This window comes from Mya arenaria, chromosome 14 (assembly GCF_026914265.1).
Source record: "Mya arenaria isolate MELC-2E11 chromosome 14, ASM2691426v1".
NCBI classification, from domain to species: Eukaryota; Metazoa; Mollusca; class Bivalvia; order Myida; family Myidae; genus Mya; species Mya arenaria.
The window spans coordinates 10,519,354-10,537,544 of record NC_069135.1 but is presented as its reverse complement, the minus strand read 5'-3'; the positions used below and the strand labels follow the sequence as shown (position 1 = coordinate 10,537,544).

Here is an 18,191-nt window from a genome sequence, read left to right as displayed (position 1 = left end):
GCAATTTGATATTGAGAATTTTAGATAGGTTTTATTTTATTCTATTCCTGCCGATTAAGATTTGATTTGAAGCGATAATTTGGACAAATTAAGTTTCTTCTATGACATCAGAACATATTGTTTTGTAATACATGTGTGGCTTATTATAAATATTATGTATGGGTTATATTCAGGATGATTGAAGCTTTTATGTGTAAAACATAGATTGTTGCAGTTTAGTTTTGTGAGTTTACCGATACTGAAACTGTTCCCATATTCCCGTTCACACATTTCAGAATTTAAAAAAAAGCTTAAAAGCTGCACTTCTTTATCATGCCATGAAATACCAGCCATTTTTTTCCAGTTTTCATTTCTACGTGAGAGTCAACTTTAGCTACACATTAACCACTAATTGACCGAGAATCAAAGGTCAAATTCTCATGTTATTTTGCCGAGGTTTGCTGCGGTTTTGTTCAAGATTTGGAAGAATGTATTTAATTTAGCCAAGAAAGATATTAAGAAGTATTAAGTGTTATACGTAATTATTGACAAGTTAAAATTAATATAAACTTATACATAAGGCCACAACAAATTGATCATTTGTTCGTCGGATTTGCCGCACCTAAAATTCGAAAAACGAAAAAAAAATAAAAAAAACTTTTTGTTTGCGCCCGCACTTACTATTTGGCCGCGCATATTATTTTTTCTGTTTACTTCTGAATTTCCTCTATTTTCTGAAGTTCTTTTACTAAGAATTTAATCCTTCAACGTCAACTTCGCCTTTTTTGAAGGCATTTCCATGCTTTACATTCTTCGCGAGCAAAATTTCCTCGTGTCAGGACAAAATCAGGTCCGGGTAACCGCAAAACAGCCGATTTTTGTTGACAGTCTTTTTTGTCGGGAATATTTTGCAGGACGCACCGTTGTTATTTATTTCCGGTATTAATTTTCGGGTTACTTTCAGTTTTCGTAATGTAAAATACACGTTTTTAAATGAAAATCAGTGTCAAAGTCAATGGATTACAGTCTTCAGTAAACAACAACAGTTTAACAGCGTCGAAGGCAATAATTATCTATGTGTGTTTTAAGTAATTCATTGTTTTGTACTCAAAATTTTGTGTTAAATAATAACTAAATCGGATTTTGAGTGCAAAACTTATATTAAAATACACGGATACACGACTTAACACAATTGAACATGTTTTGGTGAGTTATTTTTTAAATTTTCTAAAATGCATTTCCCAGTTTTCATATAATCATAATCGTTATAAACAGATAAAAATAGTAGGACTTGTAAATGTTTTAGAAACAGCCTGTACGTTGAATTTATGAACCAGTCAATCCACGCCCCCTCCCCCCCCAGGTCCTGGGGTATACCAGGGATAGTCGGGGAAATGGGCCAAGTTTTTACCTTCAAGGTGGCCCCACAGTGCCGGGTTAATGCAGTGGATATACCCGGGGTTGGCTGGACTGAAAATCAAAGTCCCCGCTATTCCCCGGACCTTGGGGCGTGGTTACAATTGACTACTGCATTACATACACATGGACAGTATAAAAAACATCAGTAAAATCAGAAAATAAAACCTTTTATATGTAAAATGACTGTTTTAATTTTCTCAATTCTTCGTTTTTATCCACTTGTTTTCTTTGATCCATTTGTATAAAATGGCCTGTAATTAAAGTGGCCTGTTTCTTATGGGCATTGAAGCTATGGAGGCCGACATGATATTCTTTTTCAAGGCACGGACCTATAAACCATAGGTTCGGGGTAAAGGCGGGTTCTTTAAAGGGAAATATCTTTATTCCACCACCTGCTCTAATATAATGACTGGTGCCACATTTGCAGATTTGTTTGATACTGCTTCATTTATGTTGTCCCGCAATTTAATCCACAGTGTCTTTTTTAGATATGTTCTCTGTGTTATTTACATTTTCAATCTTCTGAAATGTCAAAGTCACTAGTAGTTGACACCAATTTAATCATGTGCTTCAAGAGGTTCAAATTTAGACCTGACCCAAAATTTAGAAATGCTCAAATCATGAATAACTCTTACAAGTCTAAAATGTTTTTTTTGTAATAGTAAGTTGCGGAATGAATACAATAGTTTTCTTTTTGGTCTTCGAATAATTGTATGTTACTATGAGGAATGTTGTCTTTACAATAATCCACGTTTAAATTGAAGTTAATAGTAAAGCACTGGACCTTATTGCCATTTGTTAAATATTGAGAGGGATTTTCATGTCACTGTGATACAATCAAAACCTTTTCATTAATAACTGAACATATTTTTGCAATTAAAAAGCATTTCTTGACATAATTGTATGATAAATTTGGTAACAAATATGCTTTTTTATTTTTTTTTTAATTTTTCGCCTTGCGCTCGCCTCTGATTTGCCTTAAATTTAAAAAAAAAGTATTTTTATTTTTTTTTCGCTCGCTCGCTCCTACTTTTTTTGGGCAAAATCCGTAGAACAAATGATCAATTTGTTGTGGCCTAAACTATCTTGTTGGTCTTTAATAACAGCTGCACTCTCACAGTTATACCATTTCTGTGAGAGTGCAGCTTTAATGAGTAACATTCAACTGTTTTAAACAGGTGGCAGCTGTTAATCAAAATGGTACGCTTATGAAAACCGTTTTATTTGTAATGTAAATGTAACCTGTAATGCCTTATATAAATCTAGTTGTATTTATCAATCTAATGTATTTAGGGGTTTTACTTAGCGTATAGATATTAATTTTACAAAGGAAGCTTGATTGACTTCGGATTTTATAATAGATACGAAATCTCTTAATTATTCATTTTTAAAGGTTTGCCGTTGATCACTGTATTTTTTTATAAAACTCGTTAGTACTGTCGAACCCGATTGCCTCGAACTCATACCGACCGGCAAAAATACCTCGAGCCTCGGAAAATTCGAGCCAAGCGGGAATAGCTACCTTCAGTATAATGAAACATTTTCGGGCCAACGAGGAATTCGGGCCAAACGAGTTAGAGCCAACGGAGTTGTACTGTATACGTAAACACCATGTAAAATACAATCGAAACTTGAAAATATATCATATTGGTGAAACTGAACTTCGAATGTCAAATCTACTTCAATTGTGTTTACATCATCATGAACACATTCTAGGGCACTGTGAATTCATTTTCGTATAACAGATGCATCTTGCATTTTCTTCATACCTTGATCTGTGTAATAACATATTTTGGCCGACATAAAATCATCATCCTTGAGTGACTAGTTTTGTGTATTATATTGCCCCCCCCCCCCCCCCTCCCCACAACCTCTAAAAATACTAAATGACTTCCCACGATCGTGTCTGTAAAAAAAGTATATAACCCCGAACAGAACCGACTATGTTCTATTGAAGTTTAAATAGATATATTAGGTGAGCATGTTTGGTCATTTGGTATGTGCGCTTCAAATCTTAGTAATACAGCTGGTAATGCTTCAGTTTTTGCTGTCCATACTACCACTACTGTTTCTGCTATTGCCACTGTCATCAACATCGCAAAATCACCAGCGACGCCACCACCACCGCAATCATCATCACCACCGATATTGTGATGACTTTGCATCCCCTAAAACAACTGACGCTGCTGTTGATACTGTTGTTGTTGCCACTTTTACAGCTTCAGTTATGACTCCAACTACTAGTATGATTATTTTCGGCTTTGAAAACATGAATTTCTGAATTTTCCGTGCTGTTAGAAAAGACAATATTCAGCATATAACGCTCTGATGCGTAATGTGGTAAGGGGAAACTAAATTACAGCTTAAATGGCAAAATGAAGTGTTTTGAATTTGAAGACGCGCTTTTTTTACCAAAACGACGGGAAACTTCGCACGATTTCGTCTTAGCAGAGCGATAAAAATCGAGTGAAATTGTAGCAAGATTACGTTAAATAATTAGTGTTCTGTAACATTTTACATCTTATCTTTGCTTTAAAGTCATTAAACTTGGAATCATCCGAACGTTACACATAGTTAAAGCCTTGTATCCAGCCCGTGTAAAAATATCGTTATAAGCTTGAGGCTGCCCTGGGCTGTTCCAGGCTGCTAGAAAACTAAAGTCGAAAAGTGGAGTAAAGTGATGTTTTTAGTTCAAACAAAAAAATAGTGTAAATGTTGAAAAAGTATTCATTTGAGTATGTTTGCGTCATTTAAAGAGTGCTTTGCAAACGAACTGTTGTGAATGATTTTTTTGATTTTTTTCGGCTTTAAAAACATGAAATTCTGAATTTTCCGTGTTGTTAGAAAAGACAATATTCAGCATATAACGCTCTGATGCGTAGTGTGGTAAGGGGAAACTAAATTACAGCTTAAATGGCAAAATGAAGTGTTTTGAATTTGAAGACGCGCTTTTTTTTAACCAAAACGACGGGAAACTTCGCACGATTTCGTCTTAGCAGAGCGATAAAAATCGAGTGAAATTGTTGCAAGATTACGTTAAATAATTAGTGTTCTTTAACATTTTACGTCTTATCTTTGCTTTAAAGTCATTAAACTTGGAATCATCCGAACGTTACACATAGTTAAAACCTTGTATCCAGCCCGTGTAAAAATATCGTTATACGCTTGAGGCTGCCCTGGGCTGTCCCAGGCTGCTAGAAAACTAAAGTCGAAAAGTGGAGTAAAGTGATGCTTTTAGTTCACACAAAAAATAGTGTAAATGTTGAAAAAGTATCCATTTGAGTATGTTTGCGTCATTTAAAGAGTGCTTTGCAAACGAACTGTTGTGAATGATTTTTTTTGTTTTTGTTTTTTTTTCGGCTTTGAAAACATGAAATTCTGAATTTTCCGTGTTGTTAGAAAAGACAATATTCAGCATATAACGCTCTGATGCGTAGTGTGGTAAGGGGAAACTAAATTACAGCTTAAATGGCAAAATGAAGTGTTTTGAATTTGAAGACGCGCTTTTTTTACCAAAACGACGGGAAACTTCGCACGATTTCGTCTTAGCAGAGCGATAAAAATCGAGTGAAATTTTATCAAGATTACGTTAAATAATTAGTGTTCTTTAACATTTTACATCTTATCTTTGCTTTAAAGTCATTAAACTTGGAATCATCCGAACGTTACACATCGTTAAAGCCTTGTATCCAGCCCGTGTAAAAATATCGTTATACGCTTCAGGCTGCCCGGGGCTGCTGGGGGCTGCCAGAAAACTAAAGTCGAAAAGTGGAGTAAAGTGATGTTTTAAATTCACACAAAAAATAGTGTAAATGTTGAAAAAGTATTCATTTGAGTATGTTTGCGTCATTTAAAGAGTGCTTTGCAAACGATCTTTTGTGATTTTTTTTTTTTCATTTTTTCGGCTTTGAAAACATGAATTTCTTAATTTTCCTTGTTGTTGGAAAAGACAATATTCAGCATATAACGCTCTGATGCGTAGTGTGGTAAGGGGAAACTAAATTACAGCTTAAATGGCAAAATGAAGTGTTTTGAATTTGAAGACGCGCTTTTTTCTTACAAAAACGACGGGAAACTTCGCACGATTTCGTCTTAGGAGAGCGATAAAAATCGAGTGAAATTTTATCAAGATTACGTTAAATAATTAGTGTTCTGTAACATTTTACATCTTATCTTTGCTTTAAAGTCAATAAACTTTGAATTATCCGAACGTTACACATAGTTAGAGCCTTGTATCTAGCCAGTGTAAAAATATCGTTATACGCTTCAGGCTGCCCGGGGCTGCTGGGGGCTGCTGGGGGCTGCCAGAAAACTAAAGTCGAAAAGTGGAGTAAAGTGATGTTTTTAGTTCACACAAAAAGAGTAGTGTAATTGTTTTTAAATGATTCATTTGAGTATTTTTGCGTCAATTAAAGGGTTGTTTTGCAAACGAACGTTTATGAATGTATTTTTCTTCAATTTTTCGGCTTTGAAAACCTGATTTTCTGGATTTTCCGTGTTGTAAGAAAAGACAATATTCAGCATACAAGGCTTTGATGCGCGGTGTGGTAAGGGGAATCTACAGCTTAAATGGCAAAATGAAGGTTTTTGAATTTGAAGACGCGCTTTTTTTTACAAAAACGACGGGAAACTTCGAACGTTTCATATACTAGAAGCCATGTATCTAGCCCGAGTAAAATACCATAAAACGCCCAGGGCTGCCTGGGGCTGCCCGGGGCTGCCCGGGGCTGCCCGGGTCTGCTCGGGGCTGCCAAAAAACTAAAATAGAAAAATGGAGTTAAGTGATGTTTTTAGTTCACACAAAAAGAATAGTGTGAATGTTGAAAATGTATTCATTTTAGTATTTTGCGTCATTTATAGAGTATTTTGCAAACGAACTATTGTGAATGATTTTTTTTCATTTTTTTCGGCTTTGAAAACATGAATTTTGAATTTTCCGTGTTGTTAAGTCATTAAACTTGTTATCATTCGAACGTTTCATATACTAGAAGCCATGTATGCAGCCCAGGTAAAAATACCATAAACTGCCCAGGGCTGCCTGGGGCTGCCCGGGGCTGCTGGGGGCTGCCAGAAAACTAAAATAGAAAAGTGGAGTAAAATGATGTTTTTAGTTCACACTCAAAGAATAGTGTAAATGTTGAAAAAGTATTCATTTAAGTAGTTTGCGTCATTTAAAGCGTATTTTGCAAACGAATTATTGTGAATGATTTTTTTCATTTTTTTTCGGCTTTGAAAACATGAATTTTCCGTGTTGTTAAGTCATTAAACTTGTTATCATTCGAACGTTTCATATGCTAGAAGCCATGTATACAGCCCGCGTAAAAATACAATAAAACACATGGGGCTGCCCGGGGCTGTCAGAAGCGTGAAATTGAAAAGTCGATTTCTTTAGTTCACAAAAAGGGAATAGTGTTAATGTTTTTAACTTATTCAATTTAGTATTTTTGCTTCATTTTAAGGTTTGTTTTGCAAACCAACTATTGTGAAGATTTTTTTCATTTTTATGTTTTTTTTTTGTCTTTGAAAACTGAAAACCGACTGGAAACTTCACACGAGTTCGTCTTAGCATAGCTGCTAATCTGCTCAGCTGCTCAGCTGTTGACTTCACGCCGTCAGGCTTCCAGACTGCTAACTCGCGCTGCTATGCTGCTGGGCTGCTGACTTCACGCTGCTAGGCTCTCAGTCTGCTGGGCTGCTGACTTCACGCTGCTGGGCTGTCAGTCTGCTGGGCTGCTGACTTCACGCTGCTGGGCTGCCAGTATGCTGGGCTGCTGACTTCACGCTGCTGGGCTGCTGACTTCACGCTGCTAGGCTGCCAGTCTGCTGGGCTGCTGACTTCACGCTGCTGGGCTGCTGGGCTGCCAACTTCACGAACATATTAGTTGGCTAAAAGCTTTCCCTTTCATTTCCAATTCAAATGAGGCCAAAAGAGAGCGTGCAATCATAAAGGCAGGAAATCCCGTTTAATTTCTTAATTTGAAAACCTGCCAACTCAAAAGCCTTTGGGTGTGTAATGTTTTTTTTCGGTGACTGTGCTCAGACAAAAAACAATTTGCATTACATCTCTTATATTCCTATATTGGTTTGTATTCTGTTTTAGACAAATGGGTTGGCGGTATTTTTTACAATACAAACTCTCCAACATATAGATATTACATATAATTGTTGTAACTTTATAACAGGGGTTATACATTTGAAATAGACACTATCAGATATTTCCATGAGCCAGTTGTACATGCTTTACTTATTATATTTTTTCCTTTAATTATGCTTATTTTCAAATGGAAATGGTTAACATGAATGCCGAAATGTAAATTTGTCAACTTGCTTGAGCTCTTTATAATTCTGCTATAATATTTTTGCTGTGATGAAGTTGTTATGCCTTAAGCGTCAGAAATAGATCAAAAGGTCTCGATAAAGGTCATCTAAAATGTATCTAGAAATGATCTTGCCCAATTGTAAACATTGTTTTTCAATGCTTTAGGCAACAGGTATTGATCAAGATCATATAAGGACATTATCGATCGACATACATTTATTAATTACAGACCTTTCACTTATAACATAAATGTAAATAAAGCTAAAATAATGTTAATTTTGAAAACGTACTGTTGATAAAAATGTGTTTACCCAACATGGACTTTTATATCCTGCAATTTCAGCCATGGAAGATACATTTTTCTCCCACCTCAGATAAGTAGATCCAATCATTTAACCATGCTAGAAATTATTATCTTGCCCACGGGCGAAGATAAAATGCCCGTATGGAACTCCTTTAAAATGGTTACCACATTGAAGTTACTTCCCTTGTTGAAGACAGTCGTCTGTAGCATCATAGAAACCTTGTCTTGTGGCAATATTTAGAATGCTTATTAACTATTTCTCGCTTCAAATGTCACCATTAAAAAGTTTTCACGCACCTTTCATGAAATAATGCTCCACTCTCAGCAGTATTATTTTAAAGACCGCTTTGACTATTAACATAATCTGAATCACTGCGCGCATATCCATGACAACCACGAGTTATCAAATATCCATACACATTATTTTCACTACGCACAAAAGAGTTCCAGCAAAAAAATACATTTTTACTAAATTTTGTTTAACTGAGGTGGGAGAAAAAGCATCTACCATAGCCGCTCGTGTAAGATAGGTTCATCCCGACCCTCGCACCCTACGCTCGGGTCGGGATGAACCTATCTTACACTCTGTCATGGAAGATACTTATAGTCTATACCCACCGGAAAAGATACACGCCGATATGTAGCAAGTCTTTTTTGTAGCCCATGATCACACGATTATGTTTCTTGTAATACGTGTATCTGCTAGAAGAACATGTTCCAACAAGTATGTCGTCCACCACCCCGGTTTACGTCATATCCATCATGACAGGATATTATTGCTGCAAAATCTCTTATTATTTCAAATATTAGCAGTATCAGTCTGTAACGCGCGATATTTCGCGTGTAATTAAACGTGAAGTTGTTTTTTTAGCACAGTTTCTAGATTGAATTGTGGACATTTCTTGTTAGTTTGCAAATTTGAAATTGTGATCTTTTTTCCTGCTATTCCAGTATTAATCTTACTTTTCGAAACCAGTACGTGAATATGTATTTCGGATACGCTTGCGAACTCGGACAATGTATTCGGAACACATGGTTTGGAATTCAAGCTCAGTCGATAAGGGTAAATTCAATGAATTGGATATAAAACTCCTGGTATAAGAATAAAATTTCAATTTGCCACCATAGAAGACCACAGTTAATATTTTAGTATTCACCAATCATTAAATATTTTTGCTCTTTCTGCTATTAAAAACACGGTTACAATCTTTGCTATTAGTACTAAATATTTTTCATAAATGTATTATTTTGTAAGTAGTTAAAGGTTTATCAGTCAAAATTGACGTTGTTTATACATTTGTATGTATTGATATTGAATACGAGTGTCACTTTCAGTATCAAGCTGAAGCAGCGATTTGTGTTGTTCATAATCACCCTTTAGTCTCATTTATGTCCTTTGTTCCGTCAGTTCTAAAAAAGAAATAAGTTTTGAAAAAAGTGATTTTGCAAAAACTTTGAAATGTGGGGGAAGATTGTATAAAAGTTGACAAGTTTACGCCCAAAGTAGTTCCAGTGAACCCGTGTTTCACTGACCGTTCCAATGCGGTAATCTCATTGTTTATCGGTATTTTGACGAGTGTGTTATCTGTTTTGGGTATTAGAATTTGTGTATGTGGTGTTTATAGGTTAGTGTTTCTAGTTCAATTAAGGAATGAATTGCGGGGTTGATGTCATTATCGGAGTATGAACGCATTTTGGCTGGTCAAAGTGTGTGGAGTCCGCAGGAAACAATTAACACATCATAAATTAACACATTCTAAAATGTTTATTTATATTTAACGATACATTACAAATAATAGCAAGATCATCAGTTTTCGTGTATATTGTTATGCATTAAATTGCGATCCGAACATATCCGAAGATGTTGCGTTCATCGGATGAAAACCGCAATTGCCGAAAAGCAGTTTTTTATAAGGAATGGAAGTTGAGGTGTAAATATTGTTGTGTTGGCCCTTGCCTTGTACCTCTACGTAGGGTTTATTTTTCAATGGCTAGTCCCTGTAAATGTCATTGTGTTATAGATATTTCAGTATTATCGAGTTTATATGCATTGTCATATGTACATTTGGTGTTTGAATTAAGAGTTCGCCAACATGGTTAATTTTGTCAAGATCAGTTTTGTGATGTTAAAGTAAAATATGTTGCCTAAAATGAATGGGTCAACACTTATCAATGCCTTTCCATTTCCATGATCTTATTGATGTCATATAAACCTTCATCAATCAGATAAGTAATCCAGCATACAACAAATGGTATGGCGATTGCTTCTACCGATCTTCACAGAACCAGAAATCTATTTACATCGGAATATTCAAATCAGTATTCATACAGTAAAGTGTCAGTTTACTGTAGCAACGTTTTGATTTTGTTAGTAATTTTTCATTTTTTAAAACATTCATCATGGTATGGAAATCAAGGGCCAGTTAAATGTCCTCTGGAAATAACGTCTTTTTTATATAAATATTAATATAAAAAAGCTAATTGCCGAGTAAATAATTAATATTTTTACCATTTCTGATATAGTACATGAAAATAAAAAGATTTTTGAAACGAGTTTTTGATTAGCGCTTTCTCTAAAAATGTAACGATTTTAAAGATACTAACAGAAATCCTTCACTGCAGTACAATGTCAATGTTATCGAATGGGTCTACTCATCGTTCAGTTCATCATCGGCGGCTTCGCCACATTTTCGTTTATCTTGAATTCTGTTTACGAGGTCCATCCCGAAGCTTGCCGGAGATGGTCGAGTTGTTACTATTGTCGTAACGATTTAGTTGCCACGATTTACTCAGTCATGTTCATTTAAGGAATGAATTGCGTGATTGATGTCATTATCGGGGTACGAACGCAGTTGGACTGGTTGAAGTGTGTAGAGTCCGAATTCCAAGCATATTTTTTTACCAACCCAACTGCGCTCATAGACCTGATTATGACATAAATCACGCAAATCATTACTATAATTTACATCTTAAGTTCATTATTTCTTTTCAATATTGATAATACAATACTTAATTTCATTTAAAAGTCTTTAAATTAATTATATCTCACCCATTTGTTTATGGAACGACCCAACTTGTGTACACATTTTATTTCTGCGGACAAAGTAGTCCCAATACAAACAATATAATATTTTTGTTTTGTTTTATTAATAAGCGAGGATTCACGATGCGAGCATTTCCGAAGATGTTGCATACATCAAATATTCGCAATTGCCGAAAGGTCGGGATGGAAGTTGAAGTGTAAATATACCAGTATTGTCAAGGAGCAATGTCTTTTAAATATATTTACTCCCCGAAGTAAGCTCCCGTATCGCTGACCAATCCCAGGTGGTACCCCAACAACAATGATAAAGATATTTCGATGAATGTGGGCTGGTTTAATTATGTCTAGTGTCTGTGGTTTAGCGAAGAATGGTTTATTTGGCTAAGGTACGTTTGGTGTCTCTGGTTTAGTGACGTTTGATGTCCTTTGTCTACGTTTGGTGTCTCTGGTTTAAAGACATTTGGTGTCTGTGTTTTAAAGACGTTTGGTGTCTGTGTTTTAAAGACGTTTGGTGTCTGTGTTTTAAAGACGTTTATTGTCTGTGGTTTAGCGAAGATTGGCTAAGGTACGTTTGGTGTCTCTGGTTTAGTGACGTTTGGTGTCTGTGATTTAGTGACGTTTGGTGTCTGTGGTTTAGTGACGTTTGGTGTCTGTGGTTTAGTGACGTTTGGTGTCTGTGGTTTAGTGACGTTTGGTGTCTCTGGTTTAGTGGTGTCTCTTGTTTAGTGACGTTTGGTGTCTCTGGTTTAGTGACGTTTGGTGTCTCTGGTTTAGTGACGTTTGGTGTCTCTGGTTTAGTGACGTTTGGTGTCTCTGGTTTAGTGACGTTTGGTGTCTCTGGTTTAGTGACGTTAGGTGTCCCTGGTTTGGTGTAGTTTGGTGTATCTCGTCTAGTGAAGTTTGGTTTCTCTGGTTAAGAGTTGTATGGTGTCTCTGGTTAAGAGTTGTTTGGTGTCTCTGGTGTCGCGACGTTTGGTGTATCTTGTAAGTGACGTTTTGGTTTTGTGGTTAAGCGACGTTTAGTGTTTCTGGTAAGTGACGTTTGGTGCCTCTGGTTACTGACGTTTGGTGTTGTTGTAAGTGACGTTGGGTGACACTGGCTAGTGGCATTAAGTTATCTGGTTCAGTGACGTTTGGTGTCTCTGGTTTAGTGACGTTTGGTGACTGTGGTTTAGTGACGTTTGGTGTCTCTGGTTTAGTGACGTTTGGTGACTGTGGTTTAGTGACGTTTGGTGTCTCTGGTTTAGTGACGTTTAGTGACTGTGGTTTAGTGACGTTTGGTGTATCTGGTAAGTCACGTTCGGTGTTTGTGGTTAGTGACGTTTGGTGTTTGTGGTTTACCTACGTTTGGTGTCACTGGTTTAGTAACGTTTGTTGTTTGTGGTGAGTAACGTTTGATGTCTCTGGTTAAGTGACTTTGGAGACTCTGGTGTAGTAAGGTTTGGTGTCTCTGGTTAAGTGACGTTTGGTGTCTCTGGTTTAAAGACGTTTGATGTCTCTGGTTTAGTGACGCTAGGTGCCTCTGGTTTAGAGACGTTTGGTGTATTTGGTTTAGTGACGTTTGGTGTCACTGGTTTAGTGACGTTAGGCGTCTCTTGTTTAGTGACGTTTGGTGTCACTGGTTTAGTGAGTTAGGTGTCACTGGTTTAGTGGCGTTTGGTGTCTGTGATTTAGTGACGTTTGGTGTTTCTGGTTCGGAGACGTTGGATGTCTGAAGTTACAAGACGTTTGGTGTCTGTGTTTAGTGATTTTGGTGTCTGTGGTTTAGTGACGTTTGGTGTCTCTGGTTTGGATACGTTTGGTGTCTGTGGTTTTAAGACGTTTGGTGTCTCTGGTTTAAAGAGGTTTGATGGCTGTGCTTTAGTGCCGTTTGGTGTCTGTGGTTTAGTGACGTTTGGTGTCTGTGGTTTAGTGAGTTAGGTGTCTGTGGTTTAGTGACGTTTGGTGTCTCTGGTTTAGTGACCTTTGGTGTCTCTAGTTAAAAGACGTTTGGTGTCTCTGGTTTAGACATGATTGTTGTCTGTGTTTTAATGACGTTTGGTGTCTGTGGTTTAGTGACGTTTGGTGTCTCTTGTTTAGTGACGTTTGGTGTCTCTGGTTTAAAGAGGTTTGATGTCTGTGCTTTAATGACGTTTGGTGTTTCTTGTTTAAAGACGTTTGGTGTCTGTGGTTTAGTGACGTTTGGTGTCTCTGGTTTAAAGAGGTTTGATGTCTGTGCTTTAATGACGTTTGGTGTTTCTTGTTTAAAAACGTTTGGTGTCTGTGGTTTAGTGACGTTTGGTGTCTGTGGTTTAGTGACGTTTGGTGTCTCTGGTTTAGTGACGTTTGGTGTCTCTGGTTTAGTGACGTTTGGTGTCTGTGGTTTAGTGACGTTTGGTGTCTCTGGTTTAGTGACGTTTGGTGTCTCTGGTTTAGTGACGTTTGGTGTCTGTGGTTTAGTGACGTTTGGTGTCTCTGGTTTAGTGACGTTTGGTGTCTCTGGTTTAGTGACGTTTGGTGTCTCTGTGTTAGTGAAGATTGGTGTCTCTTGTCTAGTGACGTTTTGTGTCTCTGGTTTAAAGACGTTTGGTGGCTCTGGTTTAGTGACGTTTGGTGTCTCTGGTTTAGTGACGTTTGGTGTCTCTGGTTCAAAGACGTTTGGTGTCTCTGGTTTAGTGACGTTTGGTGTCTCTGGTTTAGTGACGTTTGGTGTCTCTGGTTTAGTGACGTTTGGTGTCTCTGGTTTAGTGACGTTTGGTGTCTCTGGTTTAGTGACGTTTGGTGTCTCTGGTTCAAAGACGTTTGGTGTCTCTGGTTTAGTGACGTTTGGTGTCTCTGGTTCAAAGACGTTTGGTGTCTCTGGTTCAAAGACGTTTGGTGTCTCTGGTTCAAAGACGTTTGGTGTCTCTGGTTCAAAGACGTTTGGTGTCTCTGGTTTAGTGACGTTTGGTGTCTCTGGTTTAGTGACGTTTGGTGTCTCTGGTTTAAAGACGTTTGGTGTCTCTGGTTTAAAGACGTTTGGTGTCTCTGGTTTAGACATGAGTGTTGTCTGTGTATTAATGACGTTTGGTGTGTGTGGTTTAGTGACGTTTGGTGTCTCTGGTTTAGTGACGTTTGGTGTCTCTGGTTTAGTGACGTATGGTGTCTGTGTTTTAGTGACGTTTGGTGTCTGTGGTTTAGTGACGTTTGGCGTCAGTGGTCTAGTAACGTTTGGTGTCTCTTGTTTAGTGACGTTTGGTGTCTCTGGTCTAGTGACGTTTGGTGTCTCTGGTTTAATGACGTTTGGTGTCTGTGGTTTAGTGACGTTTGGTGTCTGTGATTTAGTGACGTTTGGTGTCTCTGGTTAAGTGACGTATGCTATCTGTGGTTTAGTGACGTTTGGTGTCTCTGGTTTAATGACGTTTGGTGTCTGTGGTTTAGTGTCGTTTGGTTTCTCTGGTTTAAAGACGTTTGGTGTCTCTGGTTTAATGACGTTTTGTGTCTGTGGTTTAGTGTCGTTTGGTTTCTCTGGTTTAAAGACGTTTGGTGTCTCTGGTTTAATGACGTTTGGTGTCTGTGGTTTAGTGTCGTTTGGTTTCTCTGGTTTAAAGACGTTTGGTGTCTCTTATTTAGTGACGTTTGCTGTCTCTGATTTGATGTCTCTGGTTTAGTGACGTTTGGTGTCAGTGGTTAATTTACGTTTGTTTTCTATGGTTTAGTGACGTTTTGATATCGCTGGGGTAGTGACGATTGGTGCCCTAGGTTTAATGACGATTGAAATCTCTGGTTTGGTTACGCTTGGTGTTTGTGGTTAGTAACATTTTTTCTCTCTGGTTTAAAGACATTTGTTGCCTCTGGTTTAGTGACATTTGGTATCTGTGGTTTAGTGACGTTTGGTGTCTCTGGTTTAATGACGTTTGGTGTCTGTGGTATAGTGATATTACGTGCCTTTGGATTAGTGACGCTTGGTGTCTGTAGTTTAGTGACTTTTGGTGTCTCTGATTTACGTTTGGTTTTTCTGATTTAGGTTTAGTGTCTCTGATTTAGTGACGTTTGGTGTCTGTGGTGGGAGTCCGTTAAGCTTGAAAATCTTGTATTCACTGGGTCGGTCATCTCAATGTTTGTTAAGATAGAGATTAACTTGGTAGTTCGTCATGACAGCAATCACCCAAATAGTTTGTAGAGATAGCAATCCTCGAAATACTCTATTAAGCTAGCGATCAACTATTTTGTTTTGTTTTGATAGCGATCACTTAAAACCCATTCAAGATGATGATTAGGAAAACAGGTAATCCCACGACAGACGGAGATGTATCATAAGTAACAGTTACGTTTGAACTAACATTTTGAGTAGTGTATTAAATTGGAATGTAGTGCGAATGTACATGAAGTGGACGCAAATGACTCTACACCAACGTAATATAATGATAAAGGCAGATTATCCACCAGCGTAGTCTGGTGCATCCCGCCATTATTTCACAAACACAACTTCCCTATATAAGGGAATAAAATGTTACAGACTCCCTTTATTAGGTGTTATAGGAAAATAACGATAAAATCACAAGACACCACATCTGCGCATTCGATCAACAGAACGTGTCACCCCACGAGCGACAACTCATCTGAAACCGGAAGCTTGTCATAATAAGATAGTATCGTATAAACAAATCGTTCCAGTACAAAATCAAATGACGCGACGTCGTAATGTCAATGGAAATGTTAGTCACCGGCACAGTCAGGCCCGGTGCATACGCGCGTGTCGTTGTTACTTCCCGGACAGTACGGAGCTCCTTTGCTCGGTAAAGGGTGGTCGCACGTCCGTAAGCGTGTCTTAGTGCCGTTACCACAAGTTGAAGAGCACGTGAACCACGCGTTCCAATTTGACCATGCGCCTTTCTCTAATCACCCGCAGTTAGTATTTTTTAAGTTAGAACACAATATGAAAAAACATATAAAATGTACACGCGAATCTTTTAAAGCAAGCGGTTCTATTATCTCATACACAATGTGTTTATTTAAAATCTCCACGTGGAATTAAATTGCATGAACTATGTGACCTCTTGATTTACAGCAGTCGCACTTAAATGTAGATGCGAATATTCTGACATACCAACTAGACAGCAAGTTGTGCACGTCTTGTACTGAAATCTTTGACCGAAACTGTTCTTGCCCTGGTCGTAGGGCCGCGGGTTGTCGCAGGCTCGATAGGGATAGGTGATGTTGTCCTCGCATTTTGCCCATGGACCCCAGAAGCCCCACTCACCGTCAGTTGTGCGGAGAAGCACGCAATGTGAATTGTTTTCAAATTGAGAAAAAATAACTCTTTTGATCTATAATATTTTTAGAATTAAACCAAATACGTTTTATTTTATTTATTTACATATTATTTCCTAACTGTGGTGTTTTTACGTTTACACATACGTCAATATCCTAAATAAATGCATGCTTATTTAACACTCATTTTCCGTGTCGCTGATAACACACCCAAACCCACAGGCACTAGTCCATCCCATATGCGGCGTGATAGAAAGTAGTATGAATATATATCAAGATAGATGGTGTAATATACATATTAACTTCTTCTTACTAGAGCACTTTAACATGTCAGGGTTGATGGAACAGTTGGAGAATTCTTCAAAATCGCCATCACAGAAATTTCCGCCGTACGCGGGCTTGGGGTTCGTGCATATCCGGACACGCGTCCTGCTGCCCGAGCCACATGTGGTGGAACACGCACCCCACTCGAACCAATCGGCCCATCCGCCGTCAACTATGGAAGGGAACTTAAGCTAAAATAATCTTGCTTTCTGCCTTGACCATCCTGTCTCATCATATTCTTACTCGTGAAAATTACTTCGTCCAAAGATATTCAACATTACCTATGTAAATGTGCATTCGTATGCTTTTTAAATTATTTGCCATTCAGTTAACAATTTCTTCATTCTTCTCAGCTATCTTATTTAATCTAGCTATCTTAAAACCTACTTCCTGACCACCCAAAAAGAAGTTAAAATAATTGACTTCGTTTGTTATGTTAAGTTTTCTTTTTTTACCAGAGCGTCTAGTTTTCTACAAAGGCCAGCTCTACTTTTAGCCGACATGGACAGATGTCCGTGCAGTTAGAAGTAAGCGGTTGGCATTGTATTTAACTTTTGATTTTTAATTAGAGTGTTTAATATTAATGTTTTACCTGCAGTAGCATCGGTCGCCGTTTGCGGACCATTAGGCATTGTATTTAACTTTTGATTTTTAATTAGAGTGTTTAATATTAATGTTTTACCTGCAGTAGCATCGGTCGCCGTTTGCGGACCATTAGCTGGAGGAAAAAAAAACTTTCGTATATGGATATTTTGTTTTTATTTTATTCCATTCTGCTCTTTTAACAAAAACAAGACACATTTAATGTCAACAATCTATACCCTAAATATTTTATTCATCAATTGCTTAGAAGAACGTTTAAACTAATTAACGGCACATTTGTTGCACATTACGGACAGGTGACTTCTGCGAAAAGGTGGTCGTGACAGAACTGCGGGTTGCTCCGGCAGCCAGTCACATCCAAGTCCACGCATGGTGCGGAACCTGCAGCATGGTGCACGCAAACAGTCCAAACAAGTAAAATTGCTGAAAATAAACAACCCATTTCTATCAGTGTAAACATGTATAATTTTAACACATGTGTACGTGTCGAAGACTCTGTCAAATTTCTAATGCTGCAATCGAAGTCGATTAAATTCTTATTTTTCGTATTAATCAACATTGAAGTATATCATCTAGTTCGAGAACAGGATGAAATATACCTTCTCCTTTGTTATTAACCATGGTCTTAATTTAAACAATAATAACTTTAACATGAAGGAAGTCGCTTATCTCATGTTCAAGATATCGACGACCTTACGTGTTGAACTGGTGCTGTGTTAGACTATTTTATCATATAAAAAAACGTTAGACTCCATTGCGATTAATGATTTCTTAAAGATTTACATTTCGACTATAATAATCTACATTATATTAAGTCATCAAGGAAAACTCGGCAACAGTCTTGCTACTGGAGTCGTTTACAGCATTTTTTTAGCTAAGGACAAATTACTTTAACAGTATGACATTAAAGAAGGAAGGATAGTTTGACAAATTTGATATACGCTTTCATCGAAGAATGTTTTCGACTG

The 18,191-nt window shown here is 37.5% G+C and overlaps 1 protein-coding gene across 1 annotated transcript; it reads right to left on the bottom strand.

Moving 5' to 3' along the window:
- Nucleotides 1-5,664: 5,664 nt before the first annotated feature.
- On the bottom strand, nt 5,665-17,252 carry LOC128217542 (uncharacterized). The gene is made up of 9 exons (XM_052924744.1): nt 17,213-17,252; nt 16,610-16,792; nt 15,750-15,920; nt 13,052-14,382; nt 12,786-12,965; nt 12,128-12,324; nt 11,795-11,954; nt 6,080-6,156; nt 5,665-5,710 (listed from the first exon to the last, which is right to left on the bottom strand). Exons 1-9 carry the CDS (start codon nt 17,250-17,252, stop codon nt 5,665-5,667), a joined length of 2,385 nt encoding a protein of 794 aa, XP_052780704.1.
- Between the last annotated feature and the right edge of the window lie 939 nt (nt 17,253-18,191).